Source organism: Podarcis filfolensis (assembly GCF_964270895.1).
Source record: "Podarcis filfolensis genome assembly, chromosome: 13".
Lineage (NCBI taxonomy): Eukaryota > Metazoa > Chordata > Lepidosauria > Squamata > Lacertidae > Podarcis > Podarcis filfolensis.
This window is the reverse complement of record NC_139615.1, coordinates 5926109-5949591: the sequence shown is the minus strand read 5'-3', so window position 1 is coordinate 5949591 and position 23483 is coordinate 5926109. Positions and strand designations below refer to the sequence as shown.

The 23483-nt window shown below is 47.5% G+C and overlaps 2 protein-coding genes across 7 annotated transcripts in view; both read right to left on the bottom strand.

Moving 5' to 3' along the window:
- Nucleotides 1-4120, bottom strand: part of IPO4 (importin 4) — a 50892-nt gene extending 46772 nt beyond the window's left edge. The window contains exons 1-2 of one of the 2 annotated variants that reach the window (XM_083580829.1): nt 4029-4120; nt 3717-3789 (exon numbers count right to left, since the gene is read on the bottom strand). In XM_083580829.1, the coding sequence (XP_083436955.1) occupies nt 3717-3789; nt 4029-4093 (138 nt within the window). In that variant the 5' untranslated portion in view covers nt 4094-4120. Of the gene's footprint in view, nt 1-3716 lie in introns of both variants that reach the window. The other variant, XM_083580828.1, reaches the window with a different exon arrangement.
- A 2699-nt stretch (nt 4121-6819) lies between these two features.
- Nucleotides 6820-23460, bottom strand: TM9SF1 (transmembrane 9 superfamily member 1). 5 transcript variants are annotated; one of them, XM_083580956.1, is made up of 5 exons: nt 23167-23460; nt 17863-18224; nt 14283-15090; nt 11165-11438; nt 6820-8683 (listed from the first exon to the last, which is right to left on the bottom strand). In XM_083580956.1, exons 1-5 carry the CDS (start codon nt 23171-23173, stop codon nt 8290-8292), a joined length of 1845 nt encoding a protein of 614 aa, XP_083437082.1. In that variant the 5' UTR covers nt 23174-23460; the 3' UTR covers nt 6820-8289. The 5 variants fall into 5 exon arrangements, with proteins under 5 accessions (XP_083437082.1, XP_083437083.1, XP_083437085.1 ...); XM_083580957.1 differs by having other exon boundaries at nt 23176-23460; XM_083580959.1 differs by lacking the exon at nt 23167-23460 and adding an exon at nt 21099-22059.
- Nucleotides 23461-23483: the final 23 nt, after the last annotated feature.

Below are 23483 nucleotides of genomic sequence, written 5' to 3'. Positions count from 1 at the left end.
CAGAGGGACAGGATGCCCTAAACTGGTCCTAAAACCTATTTTTGTTTTATTTTTATTTTTTAAAAATCAATGGCTTCCATGCAAAGGAATTTGTATTTCACAACAGCTCCAAAGAGGCAGCTGCTGTGATTTGCCATTTTACAAATAGCATGACTGAGGTAGCCAGCCACTGGCAACTCCTGAGTCCATAGACAAGGAGCGGTTTCAGGTCTAGGGGTCCTAAGTTAAGGCTAGTAAAGGTAAAGGGACCTCTGACCATTAGGTCCAGTCGTGGCCGACTCTGGGGTTGCGGCACTCATCTCGCTTTATTGGCCAAGGGAGCCGGTGTACAGCTTCCGGGTCATGTGGCCAGCATGACTAAGCCGCTTCTGGCGAACCAGAGCAGCACACGGAAACGCCGTTTACCTTCCCGCCGGAGCGGTACCTATTTATCTACTTGCACTTTGACGTGCTTTCGAACTGCTAGGTTGGCAGGAGCAGGGACCGAGCAACGGGCGCTCACTCCGTCGCGGGGATTCGAACCGCCAACCTTCTGATTGGCAAGTTAGCCTAGGCTCTGTGGTTTAAGCCACAGCGCCACCCACATCCCTTAAGGTAAGACTACCCACCAGCAAAATTTCTTCAAAAAGAGTGGGGAAAATTTATGTCGTATATAGGAAAGATAAGATGAAATAGTGAAACCAGTAGAATTGGGAATGAACCTCATAACGGGAACAATTAAGAAAAGTGATGGATAATGAAAATAATATGAAGCAAAATGTATAAGGAGATTAATATAACTAACAATGGTTGTAAATACATGCAGACAGACAACAAGAATTGTATAAACAGGAGGATTTATTTGTTTATGGATATACTACGGACAAATATGGAAAATGAATAATATACAAAATGGATGAAAATAATGCGATAAAATTATATGTGATATAAAAAACCAGAAGAAGGAAGGAGGGAAGTCTGCGCTTAGGAGCAAGTATAAATGTGAAATAAAACGCATTATGCGTATGTGGAGTATGTAACCGGAAAATTATAAAGATTATTGGGGGGGGGGGAATTTCCCCTGCCTATTACACTAACTGACTTGGAGGAGAATTGGGATATCCTGTGAGGGCCAGCCCCCCGCCAAAATAAGACCAGTCTTTATCTCAGACGCCTCTCTCAGAACAATTAAACTGAAGGAAGTTGAATGTAGGGAGATCCAGGACAGATAAAATAAAATCCTTCTTTGCACAGCGAATTGTTAAACAATGGAACTCCCTCCCACAAGACAAGAGGCAGTCATGGCCCCCAACTTGGATGGCTTAAAGAGGGTGAGGCAAATTCACAGAGAAGGGCTACTTAGCCACAGTGGCTATGCTCTGCTGCCACAGTCAGAGTCAGAAGGCTTGCTGGAAACCGCAGAAGAAGAGAGGTGTCTTGCGTTCAAATCCTGCTTTCGGGTTTAAGGCATCCAAGTTGGCCACTTTGAGAACGGGATGCTGGACTCGATGGGCCACCGGCCTGATCCAGTAGAGCCACTACAGTGGTACCTCTGGATATGAATGGGATCCGTTCCGGAGCCCCGTTCGCATGCTGAAGTGAACACACCCTGCGTCCGTGCGTCTGCGTGTCGCCGCTTCCGCACATGCGCGTGACATCATTTTGAGCGTCTGCTGCGCATGCGCGAGTGGTGAAACCCAGAAGTAACGCATTTTGTTACTCCCAGGTCACTGCGGAGCGCAACCTGAAAGCGCTCAACCTGAAGCAAGTTCAACCTGAGGTATGATTTTACAGTGGTACCTCGGCTTACATACGCTTCAGGTTACACACGCTTCAGGGTACAGACTCCGCTAACCCAGAAATAGTACCTCGGGTTAAAAACTTTGCTTCAGGATAAGAACAGAAATTGGGCTCCGGCAGCACAGCAGCAGCAGGAGGCCCCAAAAGCTAAAGTGGTGCTTCAGGTTAAGAACAGTTTCAGGTTAAGAATGGACCTCCGGAACGAATTAAGTACCATATTTTTTGCTCTATAAGACTCACTTTTTCCCTCCTAAAAAGTAAGGGGAAATGTGTGTGCGTCTTATGGAGCGAATGCAGGCTGCGCAGCTATCCCAGAAGCCAGAACAGCAAGAGGGATTGCTGCTGTCACTGCGCAGCGATCCCTCTTGCTGTTCTGGCTTCTGAGATTCAGAATATTTTTTTTCTTGTTTTCCTCCTCCAAAAACTAGGTGCGTCTTCTGGTCTGGTGCGTCTTATAGAGCGAAAAATACGGTACTTAACCCGAGGTACCACTGTATTACGCATCCCCCAAATCAGTTCTCTGCATCTTGCTGGACCTCAACGTACAACTCCCAATCCAAAACCTTGCCCTCCCCCATTTATTAGCATTTTGCCCCATTCCTATCCTGCTTAATTATTATTATTATTATTATTATTATTATTATTATTATTACTGAGTTTATATACCGCCGTATACCCAAAGGACTCAGGGCTGTAATAATAATAATAATGATAATGATAATGATAATAATAATAATAATAATAATAATAATAATAATAATAATATATTATTTATACCCCGCCCATCTGGCTGGGTTTCCCCAGCCACTCTGGGTGGCGCCCAACCAAAGATTAAAAACACATTAAAACCTCAGTCATTTAAAACTTCCCTAAACAGGGAAGATCACAACATATATAATCAGAATAAAAACAACAACCCAAAACACTCCCTGCCCCCCCCAGAAAAGAGCCACATTTTAAAAGGGTATAATTTATGCCCACATGGTCTGCTAAGCCGCTTACAAGCGCAGATACCAGTTGCACAAACATCCAAACACCCGTAATCAAAGCATGTGAATTAAAATCTCATTAGAGATTGCATAGCAGCGCCCGCTATCTGTGCTTTCCAGAAACATCTGAAAACATTAATTTTTTTTTTTGCCTGGACGAGTTTTCCCAGCCGGGTGAGGTGGTCACTGCCTTGAGGGTTCATTTCCCAACAGCTCTTAAAATGACGGGTCTTTCGTGTGCTATTTCTAAGGCTATTATTTTGGTGGCACCTTGAGAGAGAGATGCAAAAATAACAACAGGCTGTTCATAAATTACACTATAATAATACTTTTAATTTATTTTTTAAGGCTTGGGTGCTTCCAAGCCCTAACTACTAACATGCCCCCCCTGGATTTCACATATCCTACTTCCACTAAAATGCCTGGATCCTGATGCTGTTGGTAGAAGAGTTGGTGGAGGAAGACTGGAAGAAATTTAAAGACTATCTTCAGAAATATTGTAAAATTAATGAATGTTAAAATGATGTTTGGATTGGAAATAAGTGGCATTTAGCAACAAAAGTCAATAAGAATATGCAAAAATGAGTTGATAAACGGATGAAAATATAGAGTTATAATACGTTACGATATAGAGTTAAGATAAATGAAAGAGGGTAAGGATTTGCTGGTTTGATTATTTAAATGGGAATACAAAAAGGGGAGGTGTGAGGGAGTCAAGGAAACAAGTTAAATGAATTTAAAGTTACAAAAATGGATTTGTTTTTAATTTATTTATTTTTTGTATCTATTTGTCTTTTGAATTCCGTATTTTTATTTTCATGTATCTTTTTGTATCTTCTTTATTATTTATGTAAACTTTCCTTTTGTGAAACCTCAATAAATATCTTTAAAAAAAAAAAAGATGCTGTTTCAAACCCAGCCGCCCCCCACTTTCCTGCCCAACTCTACCTGTTGGATGACGGCATTGTCAGGTTGCAGCAAATCTGACAGTATCTTCTCCAGCTCCTCCGTTGCCATTGCGCTGGGAGGCGAAGGATATGTATATAGAGATATATATATACACACCAGGGAGGGGGAAAATAAGAAATAATAAAGTTAGAGGGGGAAAGGAGCCCCACTGAAAAGTGGGGCAGGGAGACCCCTGGATGGTATGGGGAGGGGAAGCCCCACTAGGGATGGAGAGACTGGAGGAGGAGGAGATATCCGGCCCCCCCACCCCCCAAAAGGAGAGAGAAATGGGGGGAGAAGGCTCAGCCCCACAGGCGAAGGGAGGCAGCCGCCAGGCGAAGCCCAAGTAGCTGTTGGTTACAGAACTCCCAGCACATGTGGAGCAGACAAGACGGCCGCTTCCGGGGGACAGAGGGGCTCCGCCACGCGTGCTTCCGGCGCCTCGGGCTCCCCCTGCTGCCCTGGGAGGACCTACTGGCCAGCCTCTGCTCTGCATCTGGGGATGGGTTGGGTTTTTACGCTCGTGGTTTTAAACCAGAGGTCAGCAGACTTTTGCAGCAGGGGGCCGGTCCACTGTCCCTCAGACCTTGTGGGGGGCCGGACCATATTTTGAAAAAAATAATAATGAACGAATTCCTATGCCCCACAAATAACTAACCCAGAGATGCATTTTAAATAAAAGCACACATTCTACTCATGGAAAAACATGCAGATTCCCGGACCGTCCACAGGCCGGATTTAGTTACAGATAGGTAGCCGTGTTGGTCTGCCATAGTCAAAACAAAAAAAAAATTTTCCTTCCAGTAGCACCTTAAAGACCAACTAAGTTAGTTCTTGGTATGAGCTTTCGTGTGCATGCACACTTCTTCAGATACACTGAAACAGAAGTTGCCAGATCCTTCTATATAGTGAGAAGGTGGGGAGGGGTATTACTCAGAAGGGTGGTGGGAATGGTGGCCAAACCTTACGCCAAAGAATAAACGGACATAAATCGGACATCAAGAATCACAAGACAGAGAAACCAGTAGGAGAACACTTCAATCTCCCAGGACATTCTATACAAGATCTCAAAGTAGCTGTATTACTACAAAGGAATTTCAGAAATAGACTGGAAAGAGAAGCTGCTGAATTGCAACTCATTACCAAACTTAAAACCATGGAGAGACCTGGTCTGAACAAAGACATTGGATTCTTATCTCATTATACATGACAAAGCCATTTTTCACCTTCTCACCCCTTGCTTTTTCCTGTAAGACCTATTGCAGTCGTTAAGAGTCGTCAACAGGCTCATCACAGCTATCTGCCAATCACCCATTCCCACCACCCTTCTGAGTAATACCCCTCCCCACCTTCTCACTATATAGAAGGATCTGGCAACTTCTGTTTCAGTGTATCTGAAGAAGTGTGCATGCACACGAAAGCTCATACCAAGAACTAACTTAGTTGGTCTTTAAGGTGCTACTGGAAGGAAAAAATTTTTTTTGTTGAGGCCGGATTTAGAAGGTGATTGGGCCGGATCCTGCCCCCGGGCCTTAGTTTGCCTACCCATGTTGTAAACTATTTCTGTTTATAGTTGTTGTTGTTTTTAAAAGATGCTTTTTTAAGTAATAATTTTTATTTGATTTTACAAATATTAAATTATAACCATCCTAATTACATCTGCATATTTCGGGATTTTGATCTCTAAGGTGGACAGTTTTTTCAATTTTCAATTTATTTATTTCGACTGCATCACACCAACACGGCTACCTACCTGAATCTCCCTCCTTCTGAAAGCCTACAGAGCCGCCAGCAGAGGTAGAGAAATATCTTGGGGTAAAAAATGAACCATGGGCTGGAATTAGCAACTATAAAGGTGAGGAAGATATCCATCGCTGGATGGCAGGATTTTGCTGGGCGAAACTCAAGCCCATTCAGAAGGTAACTCTGCTGCAGGTATATGCACATCCTAGATCGATACACCTGTGCGATCAAATGGCTGCAACAAGGAACACCCTCAGGAGGCTGGGCAATGAAATCTAGCTTGCAGAAAGAAAACGGTGGCACCTTCCAGCGTTTATACTTCAATCAATGCAAGAATATAAGAAAGCTAAAGGAGTCACTGTTTGAAAAGGAAGTGAAGAGGAAGTGGTGTGCAGTGGTTAGAGTGGCAGACCTGGGAGTTGTGGTTGTTTAGTCGTGTCTGACTCTTCATGACCCCATGGACTCCTGTCTTCCACTGCCTCCTGCAGTTTGGTCAAATTCATGTTCGTAGCTTCGAGAACACTGTCCAACCGTCTCATCCTCTGTTGTCCCCTTCTCCTTGTGCCCTCCATCTTTCCCAAAATCAGGGTCTTTTCCAGGGAGTCTTCTCTTCTCATGAGGTGGCCAAAGTATTGGAGTCTCAGCTTCAGGATCTGTCCTTCCAGTGAGCACTCAGGGCTGATTTCCCTCAGAATGGAGAGGTTTGATCTTCTTGCAGTCCATGGGACTCTCAAGAGTCTCCTCCAGCACCAGAATTCAAAAGCATCCATTCTTCGGCGATCAGCCTTATTTATGGTCCAGCTCTCGCTGGGAGACTAGGGTTCAAATCCCAACTCAGCCATGAAGCTAACTGGGTGACCTTGGGTATCAGTTACTGCCTCTCAGCTGCGCCTACCTCACAGGGTTGTTGAGATTAAAATGAGAACAGGGAGAACCATGTACACCACTTTGAGCTCCTTATAATAATAATAGTAATAATCTATTATTAATACCCGCCCCCAATCTGGCTGGGTTTCCCCAGCCACTCTGGGCAGCTCCCAACAGGACATTAAAAAGACGATAAAACATCAAACATTAAAAACTTCCCTAAACAGGGCTGACTTTAGATGTCTTCTAAAAGTCAGATAGTTGTTTATTTCCTTGACATCTGGTGGGAGAGTGTTCCACAGGGTGGGCGCCACCACCGAAAAGGCCCTTTGCCTGGTTCCCTGTAACCTCACTTCTCGCAATGAAGGAACCGCCAGAAGGCCCTTGGAGCTGGAGCTCAGCGTCCGGGTTGAACGATGGAGGTGGAAACGCTCCTTGAAAGAAAAGTTGGGGTATAAATGCACGAAAGAAATAAAGAGACAGCCAGAGAGTCTTGCAGCCAGGTTTTTTTGTTTTTCTTTTTAATTAATAAAGTTTAATTTCAAGATCTGTAAAAAGAAACTGCTGGAACGAAACAAAAATCAAATTAAAAAAACAAAACAAAACCCTAGCTTTGATCCTTGCTAAATATACATAACTCCTCATATATATAATTTCCATATATAATTATAGGCATTTTCTTGACTGTGGCAGAGGCGAAGAGACAGCTTCTTCCCCCACCCAGACTATAACAGCCCCAGGCACCTTGGGAATAACAAAGGAGGCAATGTAGGAGAGGGAGAGAGAGCAAAGGTATTGGCAATGCAGGGAGGCCTCTGACTGGAGGGGAACTACCTTGTCCACGAGGTGGCGGCGGCTGGTGAAACAAATCCACTGAAGAGGCTGGATCCCCTTCTGAAGGGGTCAACCAGTGTTCCCCAAGCCGGAAGATGTTGGACTACAACTCCCATCATCCGTGACCGCTGGCGAAGCTGGCAGTGGACGATGGGAGTTGTAGTCCAACAACACAGGGGATTCCCAAACACTGGTGCAGCCTATCCTACAACGTGCAAATAGGGGGATCCTTAAAAAGCTGCAGGCAAAGGCCCGCCAAGGCTCTGTCCCCCTCCAACATGGAGAGATCCATTTTAACCTAGCCCCCCAGGAAGGTCTCTGGTCAGAGGAAACCATTATCCAATCCTTCGCCCGCCAATTCCCTCCCGCATTAAGAATCCCATAGAGGGGGAAACCCCGAGGGACAAGGTGGTGCCGGTCTCTGGGGCAATTTCCATCTGCCGGTCCGGCCCTGCCGGTCCTCGTAGGGGCCATTTTTATTTTGAATACGATTGGCTGGGACCTGTCACCCGATTGCATAAAAGCTCTGGAGGAAGCGAACTGAGGCAGAACAATCTTCCCCGTTTCCCGGATGGTCAGCCGCCAAGAGCCCGACTTCCTTTTGGAAGGGAAGGAGCGCGATTGGCTAACCGAGCTCGGCGTTGGCTGGCTGACCAGGCCGCCCAGCCAATAGGAAGAGAGCTCACCTGATTGGTCACATTTCAACCCGTTTAAAGGGAGTAACAAACCATAATTCCCACCCCAAAGCGCACAAACTGCAGTTTCGACCAATTTTTTTTTTTTAATAAAAGAAAGAAAGAGGAAATTTGTTGCAGTGCCCACTAATTGGCCAGATTACAGGTTCGCTGATGGGCTAGCGGCCCTGACCAACAGGAAAGGAGGGCTTAATGGATCCTGTTTCCTGCTGCTTCCCGGTGATCAAGCAACTGCCACTGCGGTGAGCTGGGGAGCTCTCGGAAACCGATCCCAGCTGACGAGAGAGACGGATCGTTTAAAAGCCCGGTTTCCCCGAGCTCGGGCCGATCCCCCAGCCAACCGGGAGGCCCAGCCTTTGAGCGGCGCCTGTCCTAGCCAATGGGGAAGCAGAGCTTGGCGCCGGCCAACGAGAGCGCAGGGAGGGGGCGGGCGCTCAGTCCATCTTGAGGTTGACGTAAATGTAGCGGATGAACTTGAGGGAGGCGAAGAAGGAGATGGTGCCCAGCATGAGGAAGAAGACGTAGCCGGTCAGGAGGGAGTAGCCGAAGAACTCCACCGTCTGCACCGCGCCCGACATGTTGGAGCGGCGGGAGTAGTAGAAGACGGAGTAGAGGAAGATGAAGAGGCCGGTGGAGCCTGCGCTGAGCACCGAGCGCCACCACCAGCGGTAGTCCTCGCCCGAGAGCTGGAAGTAGGTGAGGGCGATGGAGATACAGGCGCCGACGCTGAGAAGGATGGCGAAGACGAAGAAGAGGATTCCGTATAGGGTGTACTGCTCCCGGCCCCACACCGTGGCAAAGATGTAGTAGAGCTCCACAGAAATGGCGCTGAAAATAAATAATAATAATAAAGATAATAATAGGCATATTTGTACCTCACCCGTCTGAGCTGAACGCCTAATTCTGGACACAATGGAGATGTCAAAGATTTGGGTCATAATAATAATAATTTATTATTTATACCCCGCCCATCTGGCTGGGTTTCCCCAGCTACTCTGTGCGGCTTCCAACAGAACACTAAAATACAATAACCTATTAAACATTAAAAGCTTCCCTAAACAGGGCTGCCTTCAGATGTCTTCTAGAAGTCTGGTAGTTGTTTTTCTCTTTGATATCTGGTGGGAGGGCGTTCCACAGGGCAGCTGCCACTACCGAGAAGGCCCTCTGCCTGGTTCCCTGTGACTTGGCTTCTCGCAGCGAGGGAACCGCCAGAAGGCCCTCAGCACTGGGCCTCAGTGTCCGGGGCAGAACGAAGAAAAGATACAGGAGGAAATTATTAGTAAGAGGACCCACAAAGGGGAGGATGGAAGTTCAGGAGATTCCTTGGAATCTTGTTTTTATAGGACTGCAAAATTTTAATCTGAAAAACCAAATAAACACACTCGTGCCTTGGACCCCAAACGCCCTGGAACTCGGGACGTTTTGGCTCCCAAATGCCGCAAACCCGGAAGTGACTGTTGCTCTTTTGGAACCCGAAGTCTGATGGGGCTTCCGCGGCTTCTGATTGGCTGCAGCAGCTTCCTGCAGCCAATCAGAAGCTGCGGTTTGGCTTCCAAACGTTTTGGAAGTCGAATGGACTTCCGGAACGGATTCCGTTCGACTTCCAAGGTACGACTGTAAATTTAAAAGCCAAAAAAAATAGAGTTGCACCAGCAACTGTGGGCGGCTTCCAAAGTTTAGCTCCGTGGAATCCCCACGGGCTTCGGCGTTATAAGAAAGCGTTCTCTAAGCGCTCTCTCTTTTGCAAACCTTTATCAGGTCACCTCCTAGTTGACTTTTCACTTTTATTCATTTATTTATCTGCAAGAAAAGAGGAAACCAATCAAATCGAAAACAAAAAATAAAGAGGGGGGGAAAGAGGGGGGAAGTATAAAGTCCTCCTTCCCAGGTAGATCCTAACTTGTCCCACACAGAAGAAAGGTGAACTTTCCTAGTTCTCACCTGGGAGCATCCGTTTCTTCTCCCAACCTGGGAGATCTTCCCTTCCCTGCCTCTCACGCAGGGTCCTTCAACAACGAAGCATCACCTTCACCGGCATGTTAAAGGTAAAGGTAAAGGGACCCCTGACCATTAGGTCCAGTCGTGACCAACTCTGGGGTTGCGGCGCTCATCTCGCTTTATTGGCCGAGGGAGCCGGCGTACAGCTTCCAGGTCATGTGGCCAGCATGACTAAGCCGCTTCTGGCGAACCAGAGCAGCGCATGGAAACGCCGTTTACCTTCCCACCGGAGTGGTACCTATTTATCTACTTGCACTTTGGTGTGCTTTCGAACTGCTAGGTTGGCAGGAGCAGGGACCGAGCAACGGGAGCTCACCCCGTCGCGGGGATTCGAACCACCGACCTTCTGATCGGCAAGTCCTAGGCTCTGTGGTTTAACCCACAGCGCCACCTGCGTCCCTTCACCGGCATGTTAGCCGCTCCTTAACCCCGAGTAGGGGGACCGCACTCTGCATAACCCCTCATCCTTATTTCAGACATCGTGATATATCGCCATATTGCCGTGTTTAGCTGGTGATGTATCACGGTGTTGAAAACCAGACATCGCCCTGCCCTACCGCACACAATAATAAAAGAAGCGAGGAAACGAAGCAAAAGAAAAAAGAATGATAGAGAGAGAAAAGAAGAGAGGAAAAAGGGAAAGGAAACAAAGAAAGCAAAAGCAGTATCATTTTTGGATATTGTATAATGATTTAATGTATTACAATTTAATACAGTGGTACCTCGGGTTAAGAACTTAATTCGTTCTGGAGTTCCGTTCTTAACCTGAAACTGTTCTTAACCTGAAGCACCACTTTAGCTAATGGGGCCTCCTGCTGTTGCCGGAGCACGATTTCTGTTCTCATCCTGAAGCAGAGTTCTTAACCCGAGGTACTATTTCTGGGTTAGCGGAGTCTGTAACCTGAAGCGTCTGTAACCTGAAGCGTCTGTAACCTGAGGTACGACTGTATTTCTTTTCTGTTACGTATTTTTCTTTTTTACTAATTTGTATAATGGAAAATCTAAAAATAAAATAAAATAAAATAATAAAATAAACTAAAATAAACTAAAATAATAAAATAAAATAAATAAACTAAAATAATAAAATAAAATAAAATAAAAAAATAAAATAAAATAAAATAAAATAAAATAAAATAAAATAATAAAATAAAATAAAATAAAATAAAATAAAATAAAATAAAATAATAAAATAAAATAAAATAAAATAAAATAAAATAAAATAAAATAAAATAAAATAGTGGGCAGCTCAGAGCCCAGGAGGGATAGAGAAGGAAAGACAGTCAGAGACCCAGGCTCTGTGCCGAATCTTACCTGAAGGGGAGGAACCCCCCAATCGTCATATGAACCAGCGTGGACTTGTACCAAGGCTGGGGCGGGATTTCCCGGGCGATGTTCTTGGTGCGACAGGGGGCGTCAAAGGGCCCCGCCCGGTTCTTGCCGAAGATGCCGCCGATGACGGTGAGAGGGAAGCCCACCAGCAGCCAGACGGTCAGCAGCAGCAGGATGGTGGTAGCCGGCAGTGCCTGCGTTGACCCGTTGGCCCAGTGCACCGAGTTGACGACACTCCACGTCAGGAAAAAGGGAGCTGGGCAGAGGCAGGGAGAGAGAAGCACACACAGCAGCGTCAGCAACAAATAGCGGGTTGTATCCGTCTCAGGCAAATTGGACCCGCTGCCACCCCCTCCAACGCTCCTTTGTGGGGATCTTGTTAGTACAGTGGTACCTTGGGTTAAGTACTTAATTCGTTCCGGATTTCTGTTCTTAACCTGAAGCACCACTTTAGCTAATGGGGCCTCCTGCTGCCGCCGCCGGTGCACAAGAGCCAGTGTGGTGTAGTGGTTAAGAGCGGTAGTCTCGTAATCTGGGGAACCGGGTTCGCTTCCCCGCTCCTCCACATGCAGCTGCTGGGTGACTTTGGGCCAGTCACACTTCTCTGAAGTCTCTCAGCCCCACTCACCTCACAGAGTGTTTGTTGTGGGGAAGGAAGGGAAAGGAGATTGTTAGCCGCTTTGAGACTCCTTCGGGTAGTGATAAAGCGGGATATCAAATCCAAACTCTTCTTCTTCTGTTCTCATCCTGAAGCAAAGTTCTTAACCCGATGTACTATTTCTGGGTTAGCAGAGTCTGTAACCTGAAGCGTCTGTAACCCGAGGTACCACTGTATTGTAATGGCTCATTCTCACATTGCATAAAGTTGCGGGTTGCCTTTAATTACAGTGGTACCTCGGGTTACATACGCTTCAGGTTACATACGCTTCAGGTTACAGACTCCACTAACCCAGAAATAGTACCTCGGGTTAAGAACTTTGCTTCAGGATGAGAACAGAAATTGTGCTCTGGCGGTGCAGCGGCAGCAGGAGGCCCCATTAGCTAAAGTGGTGCTTCAGGTTAAAAACAGTTTCAGGTTAAGAACGGACCTCCATAATGAATTAAGTTCTTAACCCAAGGTACCACTGTACTTAATTGCTGTATGAGTACAGGAACTATTTAAACGTCTCCTCCCTCTCTGCTCTGCACCTCTGTTGAAGAAGAAGGATGAGAGAGTCGTCTTATTGTTTTGTGATTTGCTTTATAAATAAAACCTTTGATGTTACCATTCCAACCACAGTTGCTTCTGCTGCATTCTGCTGTAAAGGACTGAGTTTACTAGCTGCAAATGGGCATTTAATGCTCACAGATCTAACACGGCCCCTGAGAAATCAGCTCTCATTTTACAAAGAGCAGCATGTTCCTAGACCTCATGAGGTGCAAACAAATCGGAACACGCGGCAACAAGATTACTCAGCAGAGGAACTGAACTGAGTTCACAGGCCTCCCACCCACAAAAATCCACACCAGGTTACCCTCCCGGAAACTTTCTTCATTGCAGCAATGTAACGGGAGGGGAGATTTTGTTGCTGTACAACTGGGAATCAGACATCCTTGCTGATCTGCTTAAAACCACCAGAGATCCATCAACAGGTAGCGATATACCTTCTGCTCACCACTGCCCTAGACCACCACTCTCAAAATATACCATCAACCGTGTCTCCGGAAAATTTTACATATCATCTGGGAAGACAGGTGAACTAATGCCAGTGTACTGGAAGAAGCAAAGATCACCAGTGTCGAAGCAATGATTCTTCAACATCAACTTAATTGGACTGGTCATGTTGTGCGATTGCCTGATTATCGTCTTCCAAAGCAACTACTCTATTTCCAACGTAGAAATGGAAAGTGTAATGCTGGTGGTCAACAAAAGAGGTTTAGAGACTCTCTCAAGGCAAATCTTTTAAAAGGCAGTATAAACACTGACAACTGGGAAACACTGGCCTGCGAGCGCTCCAGTTGGAGAACAGCCTTGACCAAAGGTGTCCTGGGCTTTGAATACACTCGAACTCAGGATGCAAGGGAGAAACGTGCTAAGAGGAAGGCACAATTGGCAAACCTTCACCATGATCAACCCCCATCCAGAAACCTGTGTCCCCACTGTGGAAGGACGTGTGGATCCAGAATTGGCCTCCACAGTCATTTACAGTCTCACTGTTAAGACCGTGTTTATGGAAGACAATCTTAGTCGGCTACGAGTGATCGCCAAAGAAGAAAGAAAGAAGAAGACAGGTGTGGGGAACATAGAGGAGACTCATGAAGACTGCCACTAGCAGGGACTACCAAGACCCAAATGTATAGAAGGAAGATCTACAGAGGGATCAGATGGTCCCAATCCTCTGGGCAAAGGAGAGGCAGCCGAAGAGCTCTCTCATCCAAGGACAGGTTCCTCTCGCTCCCAAAGTTTGCCCCGATGCAAAAGGACTGAAAACACCGGCGGGCCTCTGGGAATGTAAAAAGGTGAAATGTTTTTTGGGGGAAAATGTTGAAATATACATTTACAAAGAAACCAGAAGCATTTCTAATGGGAATGGTGGGAAGTGATATAAATAGAAAAGAATGTAAGCTTTTTTTTATATGCAGTAACAGCAGCTAGAATACTATTAGCCCAGAAATGGAAGCAAGAAGAATTGCCAATGATTGAAGAATGGAGGATGAAGTTGATGGACAATGCAGAATCAGACAAATTAACAGGAAGGATTCGAAACCGGCGGGACCAGAAATTTACCGAAGACTGGAGTAAATTTACGAACTATATGAAAAGTATTTGTGATGATCAGACGACGTTTGTAGGTTTGCAAGAAGTTCTGTGAGGAGTATTGTTGGAAATATTGTAAAAATGGAAAAGGGGAGATGATAAGAGAGGTAAAGACAATATAAAATTAAGTCATGCATAAAAAGAGGTGAAGACAGAAGATCATCGGAGGTGCTGATGGAAGTCCAAAAAAAGTGTATTTGTAATAATTTGTGTGGTATGTCTTATAAGTTGTATGTTAAAATTAATAAAAATGTATTCAAAAGAAAAGAAAAGAAAAGAAAAGAAAAGACTGCCGGGCCTCACCGGAGAAAAGGCTGGTGGTGAGCAGGATGTTCCAGACCCAACGCTCGCCTCCAATCTGGCGGTAGAAGTTGCTGGAGACATAGCCGGAAATGCAGCAAGTGAGGGCATAGAGCAGGATGGCGGCCGAGTTGATGGCGCCGTGTCGGTGGACGTTGAACATGCCCAAGAGAGCCATGACGATGATCCCCGTGCCCAGGGCTAGGAACTGGCTGCCCACCCCCAGCACGGCGCAGAGGAGGCTGCGGCAGGGAGGGAAGCGGAAGACGTCCGTGTGGATGATCTTCCAGCCGTTGTCGCCCTGGTCGAAGTCGTCGCCCGAGGACGAGGTCGAGGCCTCTTCGTCCAGGTTGTAGCGCGCCAGGTCGTTCTTGAGCACCCGCATGAGGATGACGACGACAAAGCCCACCAGCAGGAAGACCAGGACCATGGAGTTGATGATGGAGAGCCAGTGGATCTCCAAGGTGCGGGGGAAGAAGCCGTCGTCGCCGCTGCGGCTGCCTCGCCGGTCGCCTCGCCGCTCCAGCGCCGTCTCGGACCAGCGGACGCTGTAGGTGTGGGCCACGGGGAGGACGCTGCGGACGTCGTCCAGGCTGGTGGGCTTGACGTTGCGGACGCTGACGTTGGCGTAGATGATGCGGTCGCCGTTCCACTCCAGGTGGAAGTCCAGGTGGGTCCAGAGGCCGATCTTGTGGGTGTGGGGCAGAAAGCCGCTTTCCTCCATGTACCCCACAAAGCCACGGAGAGGCAGGTCGTCCACCACAAACTCAAAGTAATACAACTCTTCAATGGCTTGCCGGAGACGTTCCACCTGCCAGAGAGGAAGGGAACCGTCAGGACAGAAGGGAAAGAAAGATTTATAATGAGCTGAAAAAGATGTTGAAATATACGTTTGTTAAGAAACCGGAGGCTTTTCTTTTAGGAATTGTAGGAAATGAAATGTGTAAAAAAGATTGTAAACTTTTCCAATACGCAGTAACAGCGGCGAGAATACTCATGGCCCAAAAATGGAAACAGGAAGAATTACCGGCGGTTGAAGAATGGAGATTGAAATTGACGGACTTTGCAGAACTGGATAAACTAACGGGGAAGATTCGATATTTGCGAGACCAGAAGTTCACCGAGGACTGGGGAAAATTTACAGATTATCTGAAAAGTATATGTGACGAACAGACAACGCTTGTAGGTTTGCAAGACGTTCTGTGAAAATATGAGGAATATTGTAAAAAAGGGAATAAGATTGGGGAGGTTATATTTCGAAGGCAATATTAAAATTAGAAAATGTGTGAATAAATAAACAAAACGGAAGATTGGCAGAGAAACTGGGGGAAGTAAAAATAAAAAAGAAGAAGATTATGTGATAAATTCTGATATTGGTTATATAAATTTGTATTTGAAAATGAATAAAAAATATTATAAAAAAAGAAGGGAAAGAAACCAACACACCCCAAACGGTGCTTGAGTCGTAGAACTGTAGAAATGGAAGGGACCCCAAAGGTCATCCAACCCCCTGCAATGCAGAAATCGTTCTCCCAACGTGGGTCTCGAACCCACGACGCTGAGGTTAAATGAGACTCATGCTCTACTGACTGAGCTTGGTCTTACCGATGGCTTTCTTCCCCGAGATTTCAAAAGCCCAAGGAAGGGATGCAAGGAAACTGATCCAGGATGCATGGGATTCAGTATTTGCCTCTAATCTGAGAGTGCACACTATTTTATTTTTATTTCATTTATTGATTTTATATACTGCCCTACGCCCGGGGGTCTCAGGGTGGTTCACAGAATAAAATCAAGATATAAAACCACAAAGTACCTAATAAAAATAAAACAGCAACCCAATACACCCCCCCAAAAAAAACACATTTTAAAAGGGCGTAGGATGTAAATCGGATCAACCAAAGGCCTGGTTAGAAAGGAACGTTTTTGCCTGGCACCTCAAGGTGTATAATGAAGGCACCAGGCGAACTTCCCTGGGGAGAGCATTCCACAGATGGGGAGCCACTGCAGAGAAGGCCCCGTTCTTGTGTTGCCACCCTCCGGACCTCTCGAGGAGGAGGCACACGAAGGAGGGCCTCAGAAGATGATCTCAGGGTCCGGGTAGGTTCATATGGAAAGAGGCGGTCCTTGAGGTATTTTGGTCCTGAGCCGTTTAAGGCTTTATAGATCAAAACCAGCACTTTGAATTGGGCCCGGAAACTCATCGGTAGCCAGTGCAGTCGGACAAGGATCAGTATAATATGCTCAAACTGTCTTGCTCCGATGAGCAACCTGGCCGCTGAATTCTGCACTAGCTGAAGTTTCCGAACCTATGGAATTTGCTGCCCATGAGGTGTAGCGACAGCAACCAACTCGGGACAGCTTTAAATGAGGATTAGACAAATTTGTGAAGGAGAAGGCTACCAACGTCTACTATCTCCAACGACAGAAGCAGGATGGCCTTGAATTTAGAGTGCTGTTTTGGGGGCTTCCCATAGGCGTCTTGGTTGCCAGGCTAAAAACAGGATGCTGGCTGAACACGTCTGATGTTCTAGCCCAACAACGTCCAGGTTAGGTTCAGAGCCGGGAATAAGACACACACACAAAATCCCGACAAAGGAACAGTGGCAAGAGAAATTGATGAACTATGCAGAATTGGCTAAACTGACATACAAACTGCGAGATAAGGACAACTGTGACTTTAAAGAAGAATGGGAGCTTTTTACAAAGTACTTAAAAAGACAACAAAATGAATTGGACTCCTTGGCAGGTTTTGAATAAACATACACAAGTTTAGTGTTTAGTAACATGGTAGATAGATAATATAAGGATTGAAATAATTTTATAATATGCAGAGGAGGGTGACATGCGCTGAGAAATCAGAGAGAGGAGCTGAGGGAAGTCTTGGAGGGAGGGGGGTTTGATGGGGAAAGGGAAACAAGGAGGGGGGAATAATGAACATGATATGTTTTGATATGCTATGTGGAAATGGTTAATAAAAAAATTATTAAAGAAAAAAAGGAATAAGACACACCCACCCACCCCAATATCCTGGAGCCCAAGCTGACCAGAAGAGGAACATGTGTTGAGATACCAGACTCTGAAAACGATAACAGGAATCAGCTGTCAAACATGAAAGCCAAATTAGGGATAATAATAATAATAATAATAATCATCATCATCATCATCATCATCATAATATAATTTATTATTTGTACCCCATCCATCTGGCTGGGTTTCCCCAGCCACTCTGGGCAGCTTCCACAGAGACCAAAAATACACTGAAATGTCACACATTAAAAACTTCCCTGAACAGGGCTGCCTTCTGAATGTCAGGTAGCTGTTTATCGCTTTGACATCTGATGGGAGGGCGTTCCACAGGGTGGGTGCCACTACCGAGAAGGCCCTCTGCCTGGTTCCCTGTAGCTTTGCTTCTCGCAATGAGGGAACCGCCAGAAGGCTCTCGGCGCTGGACCTCAGCGTCCGGGCAGAACGATGGGGGTGGAGACGCTCCTTCAGGTATGTCCCGCAGAACCAGGAACCCAGGAGGTAAACACCAGCTCCATGAAACAGACCTTGGAATCCAAGGTTTTCTGGCTGGGCTTACCTGTTCAGGTGTGAGCTTCATTTCGCAGAGGACCTTCTTGTCAACGTTCTCCCGGAAGCGGATCTCGTACATCGACTCGGCCATGCGGTCTCCATCCAGCACCTCCCCCAAGGTAAGGCTTTTGTGGCGGATATTCTCCGGGGAGCACACGGGGAGCTGGTAGTAATGGTAGGTCTCCTGGGGGTTGTGGTAAGGCCCCACTTTGTTGACGTAAAGCATCACTGGGTCCCCCCGCTGGTAGTGGGTCTCTGAAGAGGCCGTGGATAAGAGGGAAAGGAGGAAGAAGAGGAGGAGGACAAGAAATGGGGGGCGGGCCATCATGGGTGGTAACAGGAGAAAGGGGGGTGGGAACTGGGCCGGGGCTTTGGGAGGAAGAACAGAAAAGCATTATTCAGCGAGGCACAATTTCTCTGGAATCACATTATAGTTTTGGGGACACTATCTTGGCCAATGCCAACTTAAGGTCTTGGTCTTGGGTCACATTCACCCCACACATTTTGAAATCACTATATTACAGCTGCAAACATGGCTTCCCTCTAAGAATTTTGGGAGCTGTACCGGTGCCGAGAGTTGTGAGGAAGCCCCTGTTCCTCACTGAGTTACGGATGCCAGAATTCCCTGAGGAGACGGATTGATTGTGAGAGGAATAGGGTTCTCCTAACACCCTCAATTAGGGATGCGGGTGGCGCTGTGGGTTAAACCACAGAGCCTAGGACTTGCCGATCAGAAGGTCGGCGGTTCGAATCCCCGCGACGGGGTGAGCTCCCGTTGCTCTGTCCCTGCTCCTGCCCACCTAGCAGTTCGAAAGCACGCCAGTGCAAGTAGATAAATAGGTACCGCTCCAGCGGGAAGGTAAACGGCGTTTCCGTGTGCTGCTCTGGTTCGCCAGAAGCAGCTCAGTCATGCTGGCCACATGACCCAGAAGCTGTACGCCGGCTCCCTCAGCCAATAAAGCGAGATGAGCGCCACAACCCCAGAGTCAGCCACGACTGGACCTAATGGTCAGGGGTCCCTTTACCTTTACCACCCTCAATGAACTACAGCTCCCAGAATTCTTTGGGGGGGAGCCATGGCTATTTAAAGTGGTATCATGATGCTTTTTAAACACATGATATCAAGTGTGGGCTTGGTGGCTTCCTCAGCGCCTGTAGAGTTTGGCATCACTATGCCAGACTTAAGAGCTTCCGTTCTTTACTATGGGAGCTCCCAGAAACCAACCGTTTTGAGGGCACCATTCTGTTGACATCAAAGCACCTGAGAAACACCCCATCGACCCCTATAGTCCATTGCTGGGTCTTCCCTGCCCCCAAACTCCAAAAAACAACAACCCCATAAACCTATGAGCATGGGCCACGTTTCCAACTCATGACAACCTGGGCATTTTTTGGGCCCTCATAATACCACCACCTGTGGCTTTGGGGGAGAGGGAGAACAAAGGCCCCCCAGGGATCAGCCTTCAGGAAACCGCATGTTGGAAGATTCAGAACAGATAAACTAAAGTCTTCACGCAGTGCATAGTCAAACTATCGGACTCGCTCCCCCAGGAGGCAGCAATGGCCCCCACATGCAGGGCTCTAAAAGAGGATTAGGCAATTCCATGGAGGAGAGGGCTATTGATGGCTACTAGCCAAAGAATGGATGCTTTTGAATTCTGGTGCTGGAGGAGACTCTTGAGAGTCCCATGGACTGCAAGAAGATAAAACCTCTCCATTCTGAAGGAAATCAGCCCTGAGTGCTCACTGGAAGGACAGATCCTGAAGCCACCTCATAAGAGAAGACTCCCTGGAAAAGACCTGATGTTGGGAAAGATGGAGGGCACAAGGAGAAGGGGACAACAGAGGACGAGATGGTGGGACAGTGTTCTTGAAGCTAAGAACATGAGTTTGACCAAACTGCGGGAGGCAGTGGAAGGCAGGAGGGCCTGGCGTGCTCTGGTCCAGGGGGTCACGAAGAGTCGGACACCACTAAACGACTAAACAACAAGAACAAGCCAGGATGGCTATGCTCTGCCTTCACAGCTGGAAAAAGCAACACTTCCAAACACCAATTGTGCTGGAAACCACAGGAGCCTCTCTCCCCTGCTCTGATCCTGCTCCCTGCTTTCCCCAAAGGGAACAGGATGCTGGGATCTGGATGCTGGGCCATCGGCCTGATCCAGCAGGCGACTCTTTCGTTCCTTATCAAACAATGGTTTGGAGATGCAGTTTTGAGGGGGGGTGAGAGGGAGTGGGGGGTGCGAGAGGGAGAGGCTCAAACCACAAGTATTTGTTCGTTCATTCATCCACACACAAGTGCCATATCAGGTCACGGCAATCTGAGGACCCTTCCTTAAGCGGCTGTCCCTTTAGGTCCACGGTTTGGGGGATGCCCACTCTGAATGCCACACTGCAGGGGGGGCTGTACTTCCTGGTCATAGAACCATAGAATTGCTGAGTGGGAAGGGACCCAAGGGTCATCTAGTCCAACCCCCTGCGATGCAGGAATCTTTTTGCCCAGCGTGGTACGTGAACCCCCGACCCTCAAGTTAAGAGTCTCATGCAATGACGGCAGCAAGAATATTATCGGCACAAAAATGGAAGCAAGAAGAATTACCGACGAAAGAAGACTGGAGGATGAAATTGATGGACTGTGCAGAATTAGACAAACTAACAGGAAGAATTCGAAACCGGCGGGACCAGAGATTCGCAGACGACTGCTGTAAATTTACGGACTATTTGAAAAGTAATTGTGATGGCCAGATTACGTCTGTAGGTTTGCAGGAAGTTTTGCGAGGTGAATAATTTGAATGATTGCATAAATGGATAAAGAGGAGGATGTTAGTTAAGATAATTAAAGGCAATATGAATTTAAGAAATGATAAAAATGGGGGATCATCAGAGGTGACGATGGAAGTTCAAAAATATTGTATAAGGTGTGAAGTTTTGTGGTATGTATGACAATTAATAGGTTTAAAAATTAATAAAAATTATTATATATATAAAAAAGAGTCTCGTGCTCTACCGGCTGAGCTATGTTAGTCTATCTTATTGGGGGAGGGGGTGCTTTTGCAGGTGCAGCAATGGCACCCTAGGAAGACCCTCCTGCACCCACCCTAGCGCCCACCCTGGAAGCCTAACCTGGGTGCCTCGGGGCCTCCCACCACCTTAAGCAGAGAAGCTGCCCCTCTGCCCCCCCCAAATACCCCAAATGCCCCCCAGCCTCTGCAGCACAGGCTCCCCCTCCTCACCTGACCTCACCTCTCTCTCTCTAGGGCTGCCCTTGGCGCTGCCTGAGGGTCTTGCACCTCCTTCTGCCCGGGGGCGGGGGGAGAGGAAGCGGGGGTCTCCAGGCGCAGAGGGGGAGGGGGAGCGCGCCTCTCAGCCCCAGGGGCTTCCCATGCCCGCGCCTGGCCCCACTGCTCCCTCCAGCCCGGCTCCCAGCCCTCTCTCTTCCCAACGCCGCTCTTCCCCGGCTCGCTGCCAACGAGGAGGCGCGGCGGCTAAGGGCCGTGGCGGATCATTCGAGGGGCCGGAGGCTCGCGACGCCTCGGGGTCCTTCAGGCGATCTCCGAGGGCAGGCCCGGCCACGTCCGTCGGCTGCTTCCGCCCTCAGCAAGAGCGCGGGGGGCCTGGCTGCCCGCACGGTGACGTAATTCCGAGTTTGAGGGACACGGCAGCGGCGGCGGCGGGAAGCGTAGACTCCATGGAGACGGGGAGAAAACACACACACACCCCGCTCGTGCGCATGCGCGCAGGAGGTTCTTCTGCTCTTGCCCCGCCCACCTGTTAAAGGGGCAGGCGCGAGCTGGAGATCGGCGGAGGGAAATTAAAGCCGGGAAAGGCTCCATTTCCCAGAAGGCAAAACTGAGGCAGGAAATAAAGACGGCGGGGGTGGGATGCCGGCTCTCCTTAGTTCCCCCCAAGTGGAGTGCAAAGCGCTGGAAAAGGGCGGGGTGACTCTGATCATGCTAAGAGTGCATTTTCATTGCGTGGATGGATGTTTGCCTACTTTGCAGCAGGCAGAAATCCAACAGGGGCAGCTACTTCCGCCGCCACCAGCCACAGCTAGGGAAGAAAAGAGTATGGCAATAAATTCAGGGCTACCCTTTAGCCTTAGCAACAGAGGCACCTCACAGCATTTCTGCCCAGGGCTGTTCTTGTTTCCAAAGCTTCGCAGGCCTGTGCGTTCAGGAGAAAGTGAGAATTCAAGTATTATTACCTAAAAAGAGAAAGAGAGAATTATTAAGACTTCATGCTGCAGTAAGGAACCGGGACACTTTTGACACCTAGGTGTATATTTCTGGATCCACCTTATTTTTGTAATTGCAAGGTGTTGGGAACCGGTTTAGGTGCAGCAATTAAAAGCAAAACAAAATGCTAGCCCGTTTTGCAAAGCTAAGCAAGGTCCGGTATGGTTTCAAATAGGATGGGGGGCACGTCTTGAGGGTGTCGGAATAGAGGACCCTCAGGATTCTTTCCAACTCTGCAATTCCCTCATTCTATTGTATTTTAATGTTGCAAATCACCCTGGGAACCTAAGGTGAAAGGTGAATAATTAACATAATACAATATAACAGTATCATTTTATAACTTGCAGCCTATGGACACTCAGCGACTGAAAAGGAAATGTCTTTAAATCTCATTGACAAGCCGGTGTTAGGCGATGGAGACTGAGGCCCCAGGAGGAACACCCTGTGAACATTTAGTTTACTTTGAGGTCAGGGTGCATGAGGTTGGTTTGCAAATCCCACAGACCTGTCGCTCTTCTCTTTCCAAAATCAAGCTTCAAAAATACATGTCCATACAAGCTGAATGGAGCCCATCAGCTCTGATGATAAAGATTATGGTATCGTATTGTATCACATAGCATCCCTGAAAACATTGTGTGTCTTCCATTTGCTGGAGCTATGGGGAAACTGGGCAGCGGAGTCTGAGATCCCATCTGCGCTGCACATTATTATAGAACAAATTGGGGTTATTCTTTTGCAACCCAACTCTGCATCGAGAGCTTTCAGTGACCCCTAAGTCTGTAAGCTGGTCAAGGGGGAAATGTGTGGAGGTAGGAACCAGTAGAAGGAAAGCAAGGGAGATCTTTATTTGTCTGTTGCATCACAGCCCCACTTCCCCCCTTGCAAGGACCCAGAACAACGGTGTGTAACAGCTTTTAAAGACTAGAAATTGCCCAACCCCTTAGCCAAAGACCCCCCAAAAGCATCATGCAAGCCTCACAGAAAGAGGCGGTTTGCAACAGAAATCTGAGTGCATGGCTTGTCTCCTGTCTGTCAAGATACCTGAGTAAAAGGAATGGGGTGTGTGTCGCAAGTACCTGACATACCACAAAATGGACAGAGGGCTGCATTGAATTTGGTGACCCATGACCTTATGCGGACCTTGGTTCAAGGAGCTGCGTCTGAATATCTCCCCTTTGATCCTGGCTAACCCCCATGTATATGTCCTCAACTCCTTTCCTGAGCCCAATTTGGGAAGTTCCATTCAACGCATGTTTGCGGCTGAAGGCCCTGCAGTGCTGCGAGATTACTTTTCGGCAACTGCGTTTTGTGAGGACCTGGAGTCCTGACGCAGCCCATGGGTGGGGCAGCGCCTGCATCCTTTGTCTCGAGACAAACCCCCATTGCCAGCCAA